Source organism: Haplochromis burtoni, unplaced genomic scaffold (assembly GCF_018398535.1).
Source record: "Haplochromis burtoni strain Fernald_Lab_line unplaced genomic scaffold, NCSU_Asbu1 Contig_103, whole genome shotgun sequence".
Taxonomy (NCBI): Eukaryota; Metazoa; Chordata; class Actinopteri; order Cichliformes; family Cichlidae; genus Haplochromis; species Haplochromis burtoni.
The window spans coordinates 1,624,459-1,645,648 of NW_024582464.1; the positions used below are offsets into that span (position 1 = coordinate 1,624,459).

At 41.8% G+C, this 21,190-nt stretch overlaps 1 protein-coding gene across 5 annotated transcripts in view; it reads left to right on the top strand.

The window, feature by feature from the left end:
- The window catches only part of tab2 (TGF-beta activated kinase 1 (MAP3K7) binding protein 2), a 42,788-nt gene extending 21,753 nt beyond the window's left edge, over positions 1–21,035 (top strand). The window contains exons 1-8 of one of the 5 annotated variants that reach the window (XM_042223158.1): positions 2,375–2,388; positions 6,060–6,492; positions 8,672–8,857; positions 10,436–12,062; positions 14,878–15,038; positions 16,134–16,227; positions 17,929–18,024; positions 18,932–21,035. In XM_042223158.1, coding sequence (XP_042079092.1) covers positions 8,756–8,857; positions 10,436–12,062; positions 14,878–15,038; positions 16,134–16,227; positions 17,929–18,024; positions 18,932–19,068 — 2,217 coding nt within the window. In that variant the 5' untranslated portion in view covers positions 2,375–2,388; positions 6,060–6,492; positions 8,672–8,755 and the 3' untranslated portion in view covers positions 19,069–21,035. Of the gene's footprint in view, positions 1–2,374; positions 2,389–6,059; positions 6,493–8,671; positions 8,858–10,435; positions 12,063–14,877; positions 15,039–16,133; positions 16,228–17,928; positions 18,025–18,931 lie in introns of those variants that run through there. The other 4 variants (XM_005931066.3, XM_005931068.3, XM_014336416.2 and 1 more) reach the window with 4 other exon arrangements.
- Positions 21,036–21,190: the final 155 nt, after the last annotated feature.

The following is a 21,190-nucleotide window of genomic DNA, read 5'->3' on the forward strand; positions in this document are numbered from 1 at the left end:
GTGTAGCGTTTGTCTAGGGTGTTGATCATTTTCCTAAATCCCTCGTTTTGCACAGTGTTGATGGGAGCCATATCTTTGGTCAGGTGATAAGTGATAGCCTCCGTAATTTCTTTGTGCCTGCGGGAGTTCGACGGGTATAGGGAAGCGCTGTATAAGGTTCCCGTTATTGATGTTTGGGTGGTTGACCGGGACGGATTTTCTCCTGTCACTTTCTCGTCATCCCTGACGTGCTCTCCGTTGTTTTTTCCCTGCTAATTTTAGCACGCCAGCTTCTGTATCACGTGGTATAAGGCTCCGCCCTTGTCATTTGTTGAGCAGGAAGAGTGAGCGCTTGTTTTCATGCAGATTACGTCCCGGATCAAAATGCGGTACAATCGTCTCTTTTTTTTTTTTTTTTTTTTTTTAAATCGTTGTCATTTGGAAATGAGATCGCACATAAGTATGAATCGAGATCGCGATTTTCTAACGATTAATCGTGCAGCCCTACTGGTACTGTTAATAATCTCATGCAACTTTATAGCAAGGTCAAGGCCACCGATTCTCCCATGAACAGCACACAGTGAGGAGGACAAACTTCCGCTGAAAGGAAAAAAACTGCTACTGCACCAGATTTAGGGTAGGCAACAGTCTACCCTGACCAGTCGGGGTTAGAGAGGAAATGCAACAGCTATGTGACGCTAAGCCTGTTTATGTAGTTGTGGATAGTTGACGTCCTCATAATTTGTTTTAACATATGGATATACAGTTGGAAGACAGGTTAGTTTATAGTAACTAGCTTCTCATTTTTCAATAAGTTGTCTGTAAGCAGTTTTTATTTTCTCCCCATTGTTGGCAAGTAAGCGTCTTCAAAGTCTAAGGTTTTTCAAACTTTTTTGCAAGAGGTAAACATAATTCTTTTTGTTTGTCGAGAATTCTAGGGCTGAACGATATATCGCATTTGCGATAATATCGCGACATGATCAAGTGCAATTTTCTAACCGCAAAGGCTGCGATTATACTCTGGACATGTCCAAATTCATGGGCTGCATCCTCCTGAGGCCGCATTTGTAGACCGATTACGTCACAGCGACGCGCCGAAGGCTGTCCAAATTACTACCATATCCCAGAATTCATAGCGCGGCCCAGCCAAACTCCAGTTTCCAGCAATGGCGGCCGCTACTAAGTTTTAAAATTACTCATACTAATCTTTCTGGGTCACAAAATAAACTTTTAACATATTTTCAGGCGAGAAAGTAGTTGTGTAAACATCAAATATCTGCTCGGTTTATCAAGATATCCCATATTTGCAAAAGTGCTTCGACGTTTTCAGAGGCGTCTGCTACCCTACCTAGCTCGACAGCTAGCCGGGAGCTCGAGGGTTACTGATGCGGCCGAGAGGCAACTCCCGGCACATCATTTTCAGATCACCGCGGAGTTTCGCTGCTCGGGTTAAACGTAATATATAAGTCACTTAGACAACCTAAAAATGTTATTGTTGGGCTTTTTTCAGTGTTTTGTTTGTTCGTGAGTAAATCGGTTTGGCTGAGATTAAAGTTATTAGATTAGATAAAATAAAACTTTATTAATCCACCGGGTGGGTTCCTCCTTGGTTTTCACACAGCTGACTAAACGTCAAACAGAAAACTGATTAAACAGAAGTATGAGACAGTCGAGAATTTACACCAGTGTCTGGTTATATTTTAGATAGCAAGAAGCAGACGGCCGAGTTTATTAAACTCCACCGAGACAGCGGTGACGCTAATCAGAACTAGTCAGAAGGCTAGACCGTCCAATTTCACGCCTTTAAGTTTTAAAGGCGTGTTTGTGTGTGTGTTTATACAATTGCTATTATGTTTGCACTTTATGTGTAATGTTACTGACTGCAGAGATCAGTAAGATGTGTGTATTTTTTATTTATTAGTTTTATTTATTTAATATTATTTTTTAATTGAATGACTGTCTAGTAGTTCACAGATGTCGAAAAACTGAGTGTGGTAAAGCCACTGATTTTTTTTATGTATATTTCTGCAATCTGCACATTGTACTGACTTTCATTTTAATGTTTACACCAGGGTTCCTTGTCAGCACTTTATGCTCAGATGTTTGTAAGCTAAAAATAAACTATTGTGTATGTTCAAATATACTGTTGTGATTGAAGAAGTTAAATAAAAATGTCAGTCATCAATTCATGCATCACCTCATGTCATCATAACAGAGGTCTGTCTTCCAGGAAAGAACAGTTTAAAATTAATGTAATATAGTATTGGCCATACTATATGATGTATTGCTTGTCTTTGTTTAATAATACAGAAGACAAAGACCTTAAAAAATAATCGCATATCGCATCGCAATCGCAATATTGGGGCAAAAAATCGCAATTAGATTATTTTCCATAATCGTTCAGCCCTAGTTTGCACTACGAAAGGAATTGAAGAAGTCAACTCAGTAGCTTTGTAATGCTTAATACAGGTTATGTTTTAGCCACAGACTGTAGATAAAAGATGAACATAGCTTCCAGCTTTGAAAAGTAAGCCAGTGTGGAAATGGCATAAACCTGCTTACGAAAGGTAACAGAGAGCACCTCAACTAAATCAGTCTGTCATTTTTAATGTGTTCTTAATGACTTGCCAGTTTTACTACAAATAAACAGTTTATTGTCTTACTTTTTTATTATTTTTTTTCTTCCCTTTTCAGGCCTTTAAAAGCTACAGGTTGGAAATAACTGTTGTCAGCTAGCAGCATAGCTACAGTTGTATTTTTAATTAGATTTGTTAATGGACTAGCATCCTGCCACCTTCCTGCTCGTGGTCGAGGTGGTTGCAGGTGAAAACAGCTGTAGGCCGGCTGCGTGATGGAACACACACATTTGTACTCTAAAAACCTGGCTAATGAGCTCAGCAATGTGCTGCCCACAGACATTTTGTACTGAAGAGGTAGGTGGAGGAGGATTTTTTTTTTTTATATATATAAAAGGAGGTGAGTTCATTTCCTTTCCTTCCCTTATTAGGCAAAGATGGACACAACGGGCCAGCTGTTTTACCTGTATGGTGTTTACAGAAGAAAATAAAAAGTTGGAAAAAGCTGTCAGTCCATGGTTGCACAGAGAGGCCTCTCGAGAAAGGCATGTCTTCGCACTTCTAAGACCTCCCAGTTTCCCACAGTGCCTTGGGAGGGGTTGGTTAACCTGGGGAGCTGGTGCTCTTGCCTGCTTCCAATCAACTACCATCTGCAGGCTGCGGTCTTGAAGAATTTTTGATTTCCTGCACACGCACGCATGCACGCACACACACGCTTGCACATGAACAATTTCATGTCCCTATTTTCAAAAGCGAGCAACTAAAAGCTGAGCAGAGTTGATCCCAGCTCTGCATGGCCTTTGAGGCCCAGGCTTCATGGCACAGTGGATGGCAGTTTGGGTTCTGCACTTAATGTGTGTGGTTTGTTTCTGTTCAGGAGGCATTGTGTGTGTGTGTGTGTGTGTGTGTGTGTGTGTGTGTGTGTGTGTGTGTGTGTGTGTCTTCTTGAACAGTTGTCTCAAGATTCCTTACACAATTGCAGTGTATCTTAAAGTTTATTTTACTCTGACTTGTGACATTAATATGGTGAGAAATCACTTTGATTCAGGTGGTCACAGCTTATTTGATGACTTGAGAGCTCTTTTGTTAAGACTAGACTCCTCAGTAAAATTTCCATGCATTTCTATGGTTTGTGGGAGGCAAGGTAAGGCCTGTGATTGGTCAAAGTCATTGCATCGAAATGAAATGAAACGGAGCAAAAAGTATGAGTCAGGTTGCGTTCTTTAAGAACACGTATATGTGAGTAATACACAATAATGTGAATAAATGGAAGCAGACAGCTGCAAGTTGCATTATAGCTCAGCATAATCATAAATCTTACACTGTGTAGTACAGCACATTTGATCTACAGCTTTGCGTTATCTTTAGTGCATTCCTTGCTATCTGAAGTGTAATTAAACTGATTTGATTGGCCTTATTGAGAGCTCTGTGTTGTAAATATGTTGCTTATGTGCAACATTATTCTAAGTCGGTAAGTAAGCAGCTTGCTTTGCTATTCTGAGAATAATTTGCCACAGTCATGACTCACAGGAGTGGATACTGGTCCTGTGACTGCGTTTAGCAGTAGCTGACTGTGCATGATGTTTTCAAGTACGACATGTCCATGCCTGTGTTAGTGTGTTTGCTTAATGCACACACAAACTTACACATACATGTGAGTTTGGGGTGAGGGAGGGACAGGCTACCAATTAGCGTCTTCATTTGTTTAGGTTTTGCTGGACCAAGACACAGCAGAAATATTTCATGCAGTGCTGCTGTGCTGCTCCTTAAAGCTGCAGGGGACGTTTTGGATTCAACCTGTATGTTTTTAATGTTTGAGCTACCATTTCTGCAGAAGATCAGTCATTTGAAGACTTGACATGACGAGCTCAGCACTGTCCTAAACAATTACCATCATGCATTCCACTATCTGCAATCAGTAGATAGTACGACATGACATTTTATTGTTCACAGTAGAGCAGGGCGATCTGACCAAAAATATTTATCACGATAACACATTTGAAAATTTGCGATAACAATATAACTGACACTAGACAAATTACTTTATAACTTCACAACTTTGATGGGGTTTTTTGCACTAATAATGTATTTTCACTTGAACAAGCAGCTGTTTTTTATGTGCATTAAAGCTATATAAAAATTTAACCGTGCAAATGCAAAACCTTGCTGACAGTTTAACCAAAAGGTATTTCCAGTGGGAATTGGCCAACATCCTCAGCATAACCATGTATAATATCCACAAAACTTCAAAAGAGGTAATATTATGTTGAAGCACAGTACGTATCACTCCGCGAGGCTCCTGCCTACGATAGCTGTAATGCTCCGAGAATCCATCAAGCGGTGCAGGTACAAAGGCACTGCACATGCGCGTTTTACCCATATTCTATCGCGATATTTCATTTTCTTATCGTTGCCCAACATTATACCGGTATTACCGTGAGCGGTATGATATGGCCCAGCTGTAATTCAGTGTGTTTTTGTTTTGTTTTTTTTGTTTTTGTTTTTTTGTCAGCTAACTTTTTTTTGGGAGGGGGGGATTGCACAAGCATCGGGTGCTGGACTGATATTGCTGCCAAGAGCTCCTGTTGATGATTTATTCCCCTTTTATTTAAACTTTAATTGATTTGGACGTTTTTAGGAGCATTCAGTCTTGCGTAGTGAATGACTCCATTGATGTAGCATGGCAAGGCCTGCTACTGCCAGAAATGAATGTGGGGCTGTGGGTCAATGCTTTGGCACAGTGAATAACACCCTAAGCAATGGGAGCTTTGTCTCTATCTGTGCTGCCTCAGGCATCGTTCCACTGCTGCCTTCAGGGACAGCAAGCACTGATCTGCTCCTGTCAGAGCAACCCCTAATACACGGGCCGCTCACAGACCTATAATTACCTAGAGTGAAGAGGTGTGGACCTTTTTTCCCCCTTCTTTTTTCTTTTCTTTTCTTTTCTGTTTTTTTTTTTTTTTTTTTTTTTTTTGAAGTCGGGAAACAATCTAACCATGCTGTTGACCTGTAACTGGGTCAGCCGCCAAACAGCGAATTTCCTTTCCCATTGTCCCACAACGGCTGTGCTGCAGCTCTCTAAGTGGAGTTTAAATTGTGGACTGTTGCCCTCTGGCTCCCTGCACTCATGCATCCTCTTAGCCTGTAAGTCAAACAGGTAAATATACACTGATAATATATTAGTTTCCCTAAGTTGACTACTTAAAAGGATTCATTTTCTTGTGGGTTTATTAGCTTCGTGTGCTGGTGGAGACGGAGCATGCTTTACTGGAGTAGTAGGCTTTACTCTAAACATGTAATCTGAGATGCGGCACACTGTTTTCCTCTGGTTTGCAGTTAGTTGCTCATCAAGCTGCACTTTGTGCTTCTTTTCGACACCCTCTAAATGAATTCCACAGTCTGGTGGCATACTTGCAAAGCTTTCCATTTGCTTGTATTTCAGAAGACAAAAGAAAGCACTGACAGTTATTTTAAATTCTTATGTAATGGACAAGTTTTATCAAGACTTTAATGGTTCTTCTCTTTCAAGAGGACCTGGAAAGAAAAGTCTTTCATAAGTGGAGAATATCATAAGTTGTATCTCTGTGAAAGAAAATATATTTTCTTTTTTAGATGAAAACATGACTGTCTATGCTGGTAGTGCTCTTCTAAGGAGATCTTCAGCTTTGACTTCATGTTGCCTGCTATGGATTTTTAGTCTCTCACACGAAAAGGAGCTTCAGCACTTCTTTGCAGTTGCCACCCTACGATTGACAGTAGCAAATAGGTCCTCCTACTGCTTTCAGCTATAGACGGATGTTTTGCAGAACTGATTTACAACTTTGAAGTTATGACATTACACATCCTCATTTCACAGATAAGGCAAAAACAGCTGCTTCTTGGCTGAAATAAGATCCCAGTGAGGTTGAAGTACACTCATGATTTCTCTCATCATTAAGTAAGTGTATTTAAGTCTCTGTAAATGATTTCACTTTTAAATCTCATGTTAGGATTGCTGTTGAGATGTATCACTAATTCCTTTTTAGCATTGACTGGCGTCAAACACAACAGGGTGTGCTTCATGTGTCACAATGTTGTGATTGGCATATTTGAACCTCCCACTGAAAGCTGTTTCGAAAGAGTGTGGTTAGAAGAAAAGTGTGGGAGAAGACTAAACATGGCTGTCATGAACTAACGCTTTGAAGTTCTCATGGCTGCTGCGTTCACTTTTGTCTGCTTGTGCTTCCTTCACACAGCAGGATAATGGTGGAGAAGCGGGATTATAGAAAAGGTTTTTTGCAGGAAAGATGACTGCAGTGCGTTGACTGCTCGAGAAATTGCACAGTGGCTAGTAGTAAAGTGTGGTTGCTTTGGCAAGTTCCCAGGTATGAGTAAAGCTTATACGTTGAATGAAGTACAACCTACCAGCCAACTTGGTCTTTTAAAACATACTCAGCTTCTGTTCTTTTTCTTTCTTTTTTTCTTTAGTCCTGGTTTGGAGCCCGTGGTGTTTATTATATTTTGAACTATACAGAAAAGTGTTTACTAATACAAGCTGACTTACTGATGGTACACTAAATATAAGAAGTGTGTGCCAAAAGTAGAATTTAACTTCTTGCAGCAGAATCCTTTTCAAGTAGGCAAACATGGTTGTGAAATTCAGGGCCAATGCAACAATTTGAAAGATAGATGATACCAGTATTGCTTTCTCGTTTGTTTGGTTTCTGTAGGTGCTTCACCTTTTGAGTTTTGTGTTTTAGCTCTTCATCTCACTGCCTATGAAAATGTATAGCCAAAGCAAAATTGGTGGTAGACAGCAAATACGTCAGCCCCTGATATCAGTATTTTATTTACTGTATATCAGCTAGTGTCAGCAGGGGTGATAATGGCTGATGCCAATATAGAAGTGCTTCTGATATCGAGATGCATCAGTAAATTTTAATCAAACCATAACTATCAGATGTAATCTTAATTAAATGTGTTTAATTTGCTCAAGTCTCCACTAGACTAACTTTGCACTTTACAAACTAACATGCTGGCTTAGCTGTTCCCTCTGTAAGGCTTTACTCTCTTTAACCCACTGTTGTGATTGGCTGCCTCTCACATACAGGTTTGAAGACCAGGTTGGTGGGGCTTCTGTGCTTACAGAACAGAGCATTTATGGCATTCGAAGTGGTTACGAATCCTGACGTCAAAATGCTTTGGCATTGTTTAATTTTTGCATTCACTGTTGTTGCAAGTATGTAGTGAATTTCAAATTATGAGAGGAAATAAGTAAAAACCTCAAAGATTCCCTTTAGACCAAATTTGAAGAGCTGGAAGGAGAAATGTTTAGTTTGCACTAAAGGGGCAAAAAATTAAGTCCATTGTTATTCTGTAGCAGTTTAGCTTGGAGATATAAATGTGCAGTTTCATACTCTTCATGTTTGTTTAGTCATTTTCCAACAGCGCTTTGTTCAAAAGCTGTAAAACATAACAAAGCAGCAGCATTATTACTGTGGCTCACAAATGTTTCTCTCAGTGGTTCACAATTTATGTGTGCAGGAAGGGAAACTAACAAATGGCATGCAGCCCTTTAGCTCTGTCTTTATCATACAGTGAGATTCTGAGGAATCAACTGTTCTGCACAGCTGCCTGTCTATATGAAGATCTGCATCCACACTACGCTGGTTTTCAGGCCCTTTTCTTTTCTGTAATAAGTGAATGTTGATGTTGAGATGAGTTGGAAAGGTTTTTTCTCAGTAGTCAGTTGGAGGTGGTTTCCTCCCTTTGCTACTCTTTTATTAAGGAGCTTTGTGGGGAGAAGGGCTTTTGAAATGAATGCTGTCTGTTCTCATTGAACATCTCTGAAATTTTGTTTTGAAAGCTCCCAGGCAATAATGAAAAAGTCGACCTCAAACGACTGACGGATGTCTTTTAGAGAAAATTTGCAATAGACCACATTTGCTCCTTTTCTGCCTCTTGGACAGATTCCTTACTGAATATTAACAAAACACCGTTATACAACTCATAATGGTGAAATGGTGGTCAGAGTATTGTCTGTACAGAGAAAGAGATGTTTCTATTTGACAGAAGCACCATGAGAGAGTGTTGTTTCCTTATCAGATTCTCTCCTTCCTTTCTTTGTTTCAATTTAGAAGATGTTCAAAATGAAGGCAGTTTGCTGCTGAGACTGACTTCCCCGTGTGCTGAACAGAACAAACAGACCTGGCATCATACGAATGGCCCAGGGAAGCCACCAGATTGACATTCAGGTTTTGCATGACCTGCGCCAAAAGTTCCCTGAAGTCCCAGAAGGTGTTGTCTCCCAGTGTGTTCTGCAGGTAAGGGCGTTATAAACACCTCTGCTCGCAATTATGTGAAAGAAAATAAAGTCTGCATAATTTATGGTGTTTTTGCTTCATGTCTGTGTGTTTTGTATCAACTGTCAGTGGCTCAGTGTTGGTATCTTAGAAGTGAATGCAACAAAGAAAACAGCATAAATTGAGATAGCTGTTGAACAAGACAAAGCAGTTTTCATGCCTGGGGACAGGATAGTAGTGTACTAACAATGAATTCAGCTAAGAATGTTATGGCATAAAGGAGAGTGGGCCAAAATGATGCAGTGTGTAAGCTTACCTCCTGATTGTGCTTGGGCAACCAAGGTTACGTTTTTTTTTCACCTTACTCTAAAGAAATTAGTATCTTTAGTCCAGCCTTGATAAAACATGTCTAGTATTTTGTATACTCTGGATGATCATGCTCAGGATGAAATGAGTTGAGTCGATTATCAGGTTGTTGGGTTTTTGTTTTTGTTTTTTTGTTTAAACAAGGTTTTTGATTGGTGAAAATCAGTTGTCGCAGTTTAGAAAGATGTCAAGTGTGATATGATCTGGTAGTGCATTTAAGAACAAAAACAAAAAGAAACCCCAAAACTCACTGAGTGAATTGACTAAAGTGTAGTTCAAGTTTGTAGAGTTGGGAGTAACAGCTGGTGGTTCATCTTAAACCAAAATCAATTTAGAGGGCCCAGTGGCGCCAGTGTCCGGCAGCCTCGCCTCTGTCAGTGTGCCCCAGGGCAGCTGTGGCTACAATGTAGCTTGCCAGTGTGTGAATGGGTGAATGACTGAATGTAGTGTGAAGCGCTTTGGGGTCCTTAGGGACTAGAAAAAGCGCTATACAAATGCAGGCCATTTACCAATTTAGCTCCTTTTCCATTAGTACCTACTCAGATCACCTGGTACCAGGTACTGATGAAAAGCCCTGAACCGTGGCGAGTCGATCCAAGTAGGTACTACTGGAAAAGGGACTTTTGTGTCTTAACAATAAATAACGGACTAATTTTAACTCCCGTGCTTGAAAGACCAAAGAGATTATGCCATGGAGAGGCATCCATGTTCTGTTAGTCCCCTATAGAATTACTACACCATCTACAGTATTAATCAGAATTAAACTTGCCAAAAAAAAAAAAAAGAGAGAGAGAGAAAAAAAAGAATTAAACTTGCACACAATGATCAATTCAAAAGTCTTCATCATAATTGATGCCAAGGTCTCTTTTATCATTTTATTGGCAGTAACTTGTGAATTATGTTGACTCATGAGTTGGATGAGCTACTGAAGTTGTGGTTCGTATGTTAGTTGTTGCATGACAGCGGTGCTGCCAAGAAAACAAGCTCCACACCCCTTGTTACAGCATTGATCCCTGCATGCAATTTTTCAGTAGTTGTGTTGTTGTAGGTCTGCGTATTGTGTTGTATTTTCAGTACCTGTGTATTATTATTTCTTTCAACCTGGCCATAAAATGCTATTCTCAAAAATGGAAATGGTGTAAGCATCTTAGTTTTTTCATCTTCCTGTAAGGAAGTAAACATGAAACAAACACACATGTTGCCTAACAAGTCTGTCTCTTCTCTCTCCTGCAGAATAACAACAATTTAGACGCCTGCTGTGAATACTTGTCCCAAGTCAGTCCGGGTTACCTGTACAGCGAAGAAGGGAACCTGAGCTTTTCAGACGACCCCAGCTTCAGCAGGCTCCATAATCACATGACCCAACTGAACCTGGACCTGCAGCCTCAGAATGTGCATGTGGGCCCGGTTCGGGACAGCCTGAGAATGAACGGCAGCCGGACTCTGGCCCACAGCCTGAGCGAAGGGCCCCTCTCTACAGGCCAGGCCACTAACAGTGACTTCTTTCAGCAGGAGCCCCAGTCAGCCCCAGTGCAGGTGCCCTCCAATTTCAATGTATTTGGCGTGATGGAGCCCCCGCGTAAACCGCAGCCTCCACAGCACCTTGGACTCTACCCTCTGGGTGGCAAAGCACCAGCTATGGGTTCCCAGCAGACACCACGCTTCAACCCAATCACCGTGACGTTAGCCCCTAACATTCAGACAGGACGCAACACCCCTACTTCTTTGCACATACATGGTGGGCCACAGTCGGGCCTAAGCAGTCCACAGGGTAACTCTATTTACATTCGGCCTTATGTTAGCCAGTCCGGTACGACACGGCAAAACCAGCAGCAGGGAGGCAGGGCCCAGTACAGCCCCACTTCCCAGCCTCAGCAGCAGATCTACCAGATCTCACATCCTTCCTCCCTGTCTGGCTCCTGGTCCGGCACTCAGCACCCTTCCTCCTCCTCTCATACCTCACAGCCCCAGACCCAGGGCCATCAAACTTCTCACGTCTACATGCCCATCAGCTCACCTACAAATCCCCAGGCGCCTTCCTTTCTTCCTACTGGAAGTCAGGCCTCTTCCTCTGGTGTCTCATCATGCTCCTCTTCCTCTTCCTCCTCTTCGGTCATGCCCAGCTCCCTGTCTGCGATCAGCCAGTACAATATCCAGAACATCTCCACCGGCCCACGGAAGAATCAGATAGAGATCAAACTTGAATCTCCCCAAAGGAGCAATTCTACAACAGCTGTGCTGCGGACGAGCAGCGGGCCCCGCTCATCCTCCACGTCCTCCTGCCCTTCCTCTTCCTCTTCATCTGCTGGGGCAGCTTCTGTCCCTGCCACCCCTCTGTCAATCGGAGGCTCGGGTCCCACTGTTTACATCTCTACTGCTGCTACCACTCCCTCCGAGGAAGTCATTGTTGCCTCAGCCGGCTCCCGCCCACAGCCCAAGTTGGGTAGGAATCCTCACACACTCTTCATCTCAACAAACCCTTCCTTACAGGGGCCCTCAGGTGCCAGGAACATAGGGGGTCAAGTGAGCATGGGCCCTGCCTACATCCACCATCATCCACCTAAATCTCGCCCCTCTGTGGGAGGAGGGGGTACAGCTTCTTCCCCACGCGTGGTGGTCACTCAGCCCAACACCAAATACACTTTTAAAATCACAGTGTCTCCTAACAAACCCCCAGCTGTGTCCCCTGGAGTCGTGTCCCCGACTTTTGACGTCAACAATCTCCTCGGCCTACCCCAAGACCACCACTTCGTGGAGACAGACCCCCAGCATCTCTCAGACCCACTTTCGCCACACCGGGAGAGACAGAGTGAACCTCGCAGACTCAGCATGGGCTCTGATGATGCAGCATACACACAAGGTAAGAAATACACAGTAGCATCAATAATAAAGGTCATTCCCATTTTAAAATTACTCCTGTACTATTTTTACAATGCTGACATTGTAGCATTTCTTAGTTGTTTGCATAGAAAGCATCTTCTGTTTTATAATGCTTTATATATAGACTTATTCTGTTCTCTGTTCAGCTTTTTACTGAACAGACACAAAGCTCCAGAAACTGTTTACACTGTGAATCGTATTTCATATAGACCTCTGAAATCTGGTTAGAAATGTTTGGTTTACAGTTTATTGACTATGTAGCCAAGGTACAGCGGGTTAATATCTTCAACAGTCCTCCAGTGTATGTTGATCTCATTTGAGTTTTGTTTTTATTAACAAATATTATTCAGGTTTCCTCTATTCTCAGTAGGCCAAAATACCTTTTCCACAGACTTCTGCCAAGAAAGTCATTTAACTATCAAGTATGCTGCTTTTTTTCCCATAAGACCCTCTGCAGTGCATTTCCTGAGCCAAACTGTCTATGCTTGCTGTCAGTATTGTTCAGCCATAGTGGAAACATGTTGTGTTCATCTCCACAAAGTTGAAAAGCAAAGGTGACTCGCTGAGTGGGGGCCGGTGTGATCATGACTCTAGTGTGAGTCCTCCACAATAAATGCTGCATTTGCTCCACCATCGCCTGAGACTTGCAGATTCTGTTGTGTGAGTCAAACATGTCAGAGCACACTGCTGTTTCCTTTTTTGGGCTTTTCACTGTATTGTGAGTGAGTCAGCAGCTATGGCTCCTGCACTGTGGTGACTATCACCAAGAGGGGCTTCACACCAGGCATGCTGCCTCTACCATTGACCCTCATCAGTGCAGTTTTCCATCAGTTTATCCTCACTGGTTTGGGAAAATGTTATCCCCTACTGTTTTGAATGGCAAGGTCACTTTGGAAGTTGGTGCTATGCAGACACACCTGTCACCACATAACTGTTAGTTGAACATAACTGTGTTAACTACCATCAGTCACCAAGAATGTGTGTTATTGTCTGGCAGTGGAATAACATTAGTGGTATTGCATAACTGTTAAACAGTTGGTTCTGCCCTCTGGGGCAACAGCCACTTTTTTTTTTTTTTTTTTTTTTGTATCGGTAACTCATCCGTCTGAATTCTGGAGTTGTGGGTGTGATCACCTTGATTGACAGGTGTGCTGACACAGGGCTGGGCCATAGTTTCGTTTGTCACTGAACTGAACTGCTCTGCAGTGTTTGTACCTTACTGGAGGATTACTGAAGTTTGTGCTTCAGTCCCAGTACAGTGTACGGCTGCAGCTGGTTATTCAGCATTGTTAATTTTAGCCAGTAACTTGGCACTTTACCTCTTTTGGACAAAAAAGTGACAATGGCACTTCTAAATGCAAAGTCCAAAAGCAGTGAGTGATGTCTATGGTACATGCTGCACACCTTTACGACAGTGACTTGTCAATTATAACATTGGCCCAACATGAAGCGTTGTCCTTCTTAATTCTAATAAGGACCATAATTTACTAAATACGCGTCAGACAATTTAGAACATAAATTTATCCATAAAATGTTTACAGGGGGTTATTCCGACTTCTTTTGCACCCAAAAAGGTCACCTGTCGCTGACAAATAGAACACATATTTAAGGCACTTCTGCACTGAGCAGGAGGAGAGGGAACACAGGAGGAGATGGATGGCGAGAGACACCTCAGTTTATCACTTCCAGTAGTCAGTAAAGTAACGTGTGAGTAAATATTTATCGCAGTTTGCCTCTCCAGTGTATGCTGGATCTCATCTATTATGTCACAACAGCCTCGAATCAAATTGATTTTGATCTTCAGGAAGTGGATGAAGTTGGAGGGAACCTTACAAGTGGAGTTGGTAAACAAACCTGGCGTTGATTGTTGAACTCCTGCCAATCGTAATGTCTACTGGTCCTGTTAATTCTTTTTATCCTTTTGAAAACAAAGAAAAAGAAAAAAATCGACTGAAAACAAGTCTACTGATTCACCTGATAACCTTTCACTCACATCCATGAATCAGGTACATTAATTAAATACTGGAGGACTCTGTGGGCCATCATGTTATAACTCCTCAGTGTGTAGTGGCGTGTGTTTGTGTATTGCAGGAGAGAATTGTTTATCGTAGAATGCCTGTGAAGGAGGTGTTGCCACCTGTCAGAAAGTGCAAGAACTTTAATGAATTATGGGAAATGTACTGTAGAGACTTGAGTACATTATGTGCATGGTTAAGGCAGAATTTGCCTGCAGCAGTTTGCTAATCAGAATAAGTCTCATCTCCTTGTGTTACCACAATAGGTGATGAAAGGCAGCAGTGAGGATTCTAATGTTGCTTCGCCGTCTCTCCTTACACAAGGCTGTCTTTATGGGAAGAGAATTATCTAAACTGGTTTGACTGTTGTGTGCAGTCTGTGGTGCATTTGAAAATGTGTTGTTACTTTATACCCACGAGCACAGTGCTGCTTGAATGGCTTGTTGTCAGCATTTTTTTTTTGTTCTTTACTTAGTCTCTGTCGTTGTGTCCTTGGCCAAGACACTTCACCCACCGCCTACTGGTGATGGCCAGGGGGGCCGATGGTGCGATATGGCAGCCTCGCTTCTGTCAGTCTGCCCCAGGGCAGCTGCGGCTACAACTGTTACAATCTGTTACAAACTGCTACAATCATTATTATAATTTTTATTAATGAGTTTTTCTTGAACTTTTCATGGATATCACCCTCCTTCCTGTACAAATCAGGTTAAATTATGTTGTCATTTCTCATTGATAATAATTGTTACTGAGTCTTCTTTGTGTTTGTCTCTTTTCTTTTAGCATTGTTGGTGCATCAGAAGGCACGAATGGAGAGGCTGTGGCATGAGTTGGAGATGAAGAAGAAGAAGCTGGAGAAACTAAAAGAAGAGGTCAATGAAATGGAGAATGACCTGACCAGGAGACGTCTGGAGAGATCGAACTCAGCTTCCCAAATTCCTTCTGTAAGGAGAATTTGTTAGTTACCAGAAAAAAAAAAAAGTCTATGGTGTGTGTGTTTTTGTGGGAGTGTCTTTTTTAAAACATTTGTAGTTGAATCTGGTGCATGAAGTTGGTGATATTTCTAATTAGGTGGAGCTGCTGTTAGCTAGCTAACTGTGAGCTAGTGTTGCTTGGTATTGAGGCTTAAGATTACTTACACAGGTTCTAAATAGCATTTAACATGTGCATAAATGCTACCTAACAGACTGCCATAAGAGCTTCACTGCTCATTGCAACATTTTCCTCACTTGTTGTTTTGATCTTTGGGGTGGAGAGCAGTTTTTAACACATCTGTCCAAAATATCTCGTAGGTATTCAACTGGGTAGAAATCTGGTAATGATCTCTTCGCTGAACCAGTCAGATTAGAACAATCTTTGAAAAGGAGAATTGTCAAAAGTCTCATAAACCACATCTTTTACTGGCAGATCAACAGATTATAAACAAAAACAGTTTATTATGATTGTATCAGCAGCTGATTTAGAAATAAAAATGCTAAAGAATCAGCATAACTGAAACCAAATGTACTTCTGGTTATTATTGATAGATAAAAGGCTGAATAGACAAAACCACATTATCTGGGTCATATTGCCATTCACATCAGTTCTCCTACACCCTGAAAATATGTTGATTACAGGGTCCATTTATGATTTGGCTGATAGCGCACACACTTTGTCTGATTCACTTTGCAGTTCATTTTAGAGCTGTGCAGCTACTTTCAGAAAAAAGAAAACACCCCTTTTTATTTTCTGCACAGCTTACCATCGCTGTTGCATTTACGTCTATGATTTTTGTTGTAATATTGCGGGTTTAGAAAGAGCAGTGCTTTCTGCTTTGTCGAGTCAGCTGTTTTCATCGGGTTGAGTCAACAGAGTGGGGGAGAAAGTAGCTGAGGAAGGTTAATTGGATGGTGGTCTGAGCTCAGGAACTCTTTGGTTCAGTGTTGTTTACTGAGGAGAGTGGAACAGCTCTCCTCGTGACACGGTCACAGGTCACTGACTCCAAGCTACCTACATTTGAAGCTACATGTCTGAACCCTTTCTTTTTTTTCCCCTTTCAGATTGATGAAATGAAGCAGTTGCGATCCCAAAACAGGTCATTGCAGATTGATATAGACTGCCTCAGCAAAGAAATTGATCTTCTTCAAACAAAAGGTACGAGCCTGACTCACCATCTCTGATTTATTTGTATCTGCCTGTATTTTCAGATTATAAAGCCAACAGTAAGTCATTAAATGAAGCAGGCCAGATCAGATTGAGGCCTGGCAGCAATAGCACATCACTCTGGCCTCCTCACATCCTCTTGACACATGCAGCCAAAGTGCTACCATTGTGCTGCTAACTACCAGTTCTTCCTGAATTGCATCCTGTAGCTGGTGGGTAACAAGGGATTTATTGGTCCCCTGGCAGCACTCCACTACCGACAGATCACTGCCGCTGCCTAACAGGTCTGCACAGGTGAAAAGGAAGGCATAAATAATCCTTGGGGATTTTTTTTTTTTTTTTTTTTTTTTTTTAAATCGCAACACAGAATCATTTTTGTTAAAGTATTACCGACTGTTAAAAAACAGTGAAATTTTAATGTTTTAATTTCACCCACCAATTTTAATTTCAGTGAATTACACCTTTGTTGCAAATCATACATGGCACTTCCATAGATATCCTTATTATTTTAGCTGCTATTCAGAGACGGATTCATCTTGATGGAAAAGCTCCATCAAGATGAATGGATCCAAATGGTTTTTAAATGTAGGGGTGCACTGATCGCACTGAATGCAGTTTGGATACAATACTGATACCTTTGCTTTAGGTATCTGCTGACAGCGATTGCCTGTCCTATACTCACTTCACCACAGTTTGCAGTAAGGGGGAAAAAACATAGAAACAAAGATACAAATAAAAGTTTTTGGTGTTGCAAGACTGTAAAACTGACTTGCTGTTAGCGTCCTCCATGCTATGTATTGTTTGCAACCTTTGTTCATGTGTGATGTAAAAAAGAAGATTACCTATAACTCCTGGAAGAAATTATATTTTCTTTCAGAACCTGTTTTTTTTAAGTGCTTTTTCGGAGCAAGGCAGGCTAATTATTTGAATTTGAACTTTAGTTACATTTTTGGCATTCAACAATTACACACACAACTTGATATAATAGCAGTGAGATTTTTGCCCCTCCCTAAATGTTTAAACTGACTCAGTTAACAAGATCTATCTAGAGGAAGTAAGACTCAGTTTCCATAGGGGAACCTGTTGAGCTTGTGGAGTCAGCTTCAACCTCTTGTTACTCATCCAGTGGCTGCCATGCAAGTCTAGATATGAATTAGATATCTTAAACATTCAAACTCCCATTCTCTGGACTCCTTGTTTCAGCTTTTGCTGCTCATCAGATAACCCAGAATGAATGGAGCCCTGATGAGTGTATCTCAAATGTGTAGGTTTCTGTTGATTTAACTCATAGTGTGTGTGTGCTCTCTAATGTAAATTCTTCCCAAACAGCACGCATTAGCAGAATTCTAGCATTTTATGGGTGAAATGGGAAATGTTGTAGCCATTCCTGCAAGAGCTGGCTGTTAGTTAGCTGTTTTTATAGTTTATAATGGTTTGCTGTTTTTACCTTGTAGCTTTCTTATTGGTGGTGCAGAAAAGATGCTTTGAAGGTCGTTGTCAGGGGATCTCCCTGCTAGGAAGTACCTCTCAGGACCTCTCTAGTGCCTAATGCTAATAGTACATCATACCTTTGCAATACTGTCCCTTTAGATTGAAGATTCTTTATTTGTCACGTGCATAGTTATACAAATACAACACGCGGTGAAATGTGTGGGAAAGGCTTGGTTCCATTCTGCTTCTTTTTGTGTACAGGACCACACTTTAATCCCGGTGCAATCCATAACTTTTACGACAACATTGGATTCCTCGGTCCTGTCCCACCCAAACCCAAAGGTACTTTATCTATTGGTAAGTTTAAAAAAGGTTGCATGTCTGACGTTTCTCATTGCACTGGCCACAGCCCCTGATATCATAAGGCACATGTGTCGAACTCCAGGCCTGGAGGGCGGCTGTCCTGCTTATTTTCCACCTAATCTGCCCTTGTAGCTTCTTATTGGGAAAGCACACCTGATCCAGCTAATCAGCAGCAGGTAGTGCAGGGATATCTCAAAAATAAGCAGGATACTGGCCCTCGAGGACTGGAGTTTGACACCCTTGTCCTAAGGTTAAAGCCGGCATGTGTTCAGGAGTCAGTGCACTACACTTCTCCTCGTGTTGATGTGCATGTCTGTATTGTAGCTGGACCACACAGCAGAGGGTGTGTAAATACTGTGACCTCATAGTGGAATGGTTGTGTGGTTCTTCTCAGTCCTGTTTCTATCGAGTATGCACTTCTTTTGCATGCTTAACAGATTTCTAAGCCCCTGTGATGCATGTTCAAATAGCATACCCTCATTTATGGTATTTGCAAAACTTTCGAAACTCCAGATAGGTGTTGTTTGGAATTAAGTGTTTGAGAAAATATTGGAATCAGCCTGTCTTTCAGTCTTCTTTGAGGGGGGGGGGGTTCTTACAGAGTAAAAACTGTCTTCTATAAATAACAGTTTTAAAGTATTTTAGCTCTTTTTCACACAGTCTCTGAACATTTAGCTTGAAAAATGAAAAAGGAGGGTTTCCAAATATGAAACAGACACAGTGGACGCTGTTGTTATTTCATCATCTGATCTGCTTGTTGAAGTGGCAGCCTTTTAGAGACTCTTCTCCTTGACACCAAGGCACTATCAGAATACTACATTTAAGTGCTGATAAATGCATGCTTACGCTTGTGATGTTACATCTGTCCCATCCCTCACTCGACTCCTCTTCTCCTTCTCAGACACGGGCAGTAAGAGTGTGAAGCCCATCACAGACCAGGAGGACGAGGGGACGCAGTGGAGCTGCACAGCCTGCACCTTCCTCAATCACCCTGCCCTGATCCGCTGTGAACAGTGCGATTTCCCGCGGAACTTCTGAGCCAACAAGGCTGCGACGCGCTGCCCCTTCCTCTGCCCCCCTGTCTTCTAGCAGATTAGAACAGACCCGGGCTCTGTCTGTTACTTCCTAGATGTATGAAAACCGGGACAGGGCATAGTCCTCGTACATCGTGCAGCCCGTTTGTTTTTGTTTTTTTGTTTTGTTTTGTTATTTTCTTCTCCTCTCTATAGGCTTGTAGAACACTGTCCATTGAAGGCTTGACTGGATGGTGTTTACAGCTTGCGTTTCTTAATATAGGCTGGCAGAGTCGGATGATACCTCACCTTAGAGACTGGCATAGTGTGGGGTCCCGTTCTCCCCACATCCCTTGCTCGACAGGTGACACTTTACACCCTGGGGATACCTCGCTGCTCCCACTTCACAGTATTACAAGCGTGGCCCTGCAGCGTGATTGCGCACATGCACACTCAACACAGATGTGCCTTTTGCTGATTTTTCTTTTTTTTTTGTCCCTTTCCTTCTTCTTCTGTGGTGGTGGCATGACTGGGGAAGGGGGGGTGGGAACTGTGTTGAGCCACCGTTCTCCACTTGAAGGGAACTCGTGGACTTTAAAGTTTGTTTGCTGTTTGTAGTGGATGCCAAAGGAGGAACCACCAGTGTTGCTGTCACTCAAACGTGCCTACTTTCCTCAGCGCCATTCTCTGTGTCTCTGATCGTGAGTTACCAAAACGCGAAACAAAAAACGGTTGCATGGTTTGTGTACAGAACACGGAGGCAGAAACTCCCCTCAAGCTTTTTACTGTACATAATTTTAGAATGTGCCTTTTAAAACCGTTCTTCCTCACACTATGAATCACTTGTATTTCCTGTAAGTATAGCTTTATAGACTTTTATTAACTTGTTTTGATTCCCTTCTTTCAACCAAATAAGCACCGTGCCCCCTTTTTAAGCTTTGATTTCTGTGAGAGTTGAAGCCTTGCAGAAGGAGAGGAGTGGAGCTGTTCAAACCCCTCGCAGTCATCATGAAGCTACGTCTGCCCGGCCCGTTCATCGCCCGCGTCATTGCTGAGGTTCCTGTGTATGATCTGCAGATGCAGCAAAAGTGGAAGGCGATGGAGGCGTCTTGTTTTTGTTTTTTGTTTTTTTCCTGTTTCGTGAGTGTATGTGTGTGCGTGCGAGTGTAAGCGTGAGTGTGTGTTTTTGTTTTCCAGGACACCAATTACGTTCGGGACTGTTGGGGGTGGGTTTGGAGAGGGGAGGGAAGGGGTAAATAACAAACTGCCATCTTATCTGACAACTGGAATGTAGTTTTGATGTTTGGAGGACAACGACACCTCAGTGCAAAGAGACACTCACTCTCCAGTGCAATCAAGAACCATGTCAAAGTGCTCCTGGAACAGTTTCCACGTTGCTGTGTGCCTGAATTGGCTTTTTGTTAGGTACCAAAGGTCAAAGTGAATATATTTCTGTTAAAGGTGTTCCTGTGCCTTACAGTCAGGATTGTTGCGTGTTGGGAGCAGGTGAGGCAAAACAAACTGTCTATTCTGCACACTTTGCTTTGGAGCAGTTCATCCTCCTAAGCTTTTATTGCAGAGGGTTTTTCTAAAATGTACTTCCTGTCATGTTTCACTGTGGAACTGTGGATTATGTGAAACAATGGCTTGCATTAGTGCCTTTGTATTAATAACCTGCCCTGTCACATCCAAGTTTGTTTGTTTTTTTTAAACCCCTAAAATTTCCTATGACTTTAACTCACTGATTTATGAATTTATAAATGAATTCTTGTCTCTTAAGCACTTAATGTCATACTTTTTTCTTTTTCCAACCCCCAAAAACCAGTTTTCAGCTTTATCTGCACCTTGGTGTGAAGAGGCAGTTTATTCATGTTTTAATACATGAAAAAAAAATAATTTGGACATCTAAAGTGTTTTTTGATTTTAGCTGGGAAAACTGTCTTTGTAACAGATAAGTTATTTGTAAAAATTAAAAAAAAAATCTATTCAGAATGTTTGTGCTGCTTCTGTCATGTTCTGAATGTTCTGTCCACTAGATGGCAGTATAGCTCAGTGTACAGGTTGGCTGGGAGATTGTTTCCCTGCAGATGGTTAGATAAAAAGAAATTTATGATGCAGTCTTTTTCAAAATTGCCTAATATAACAAA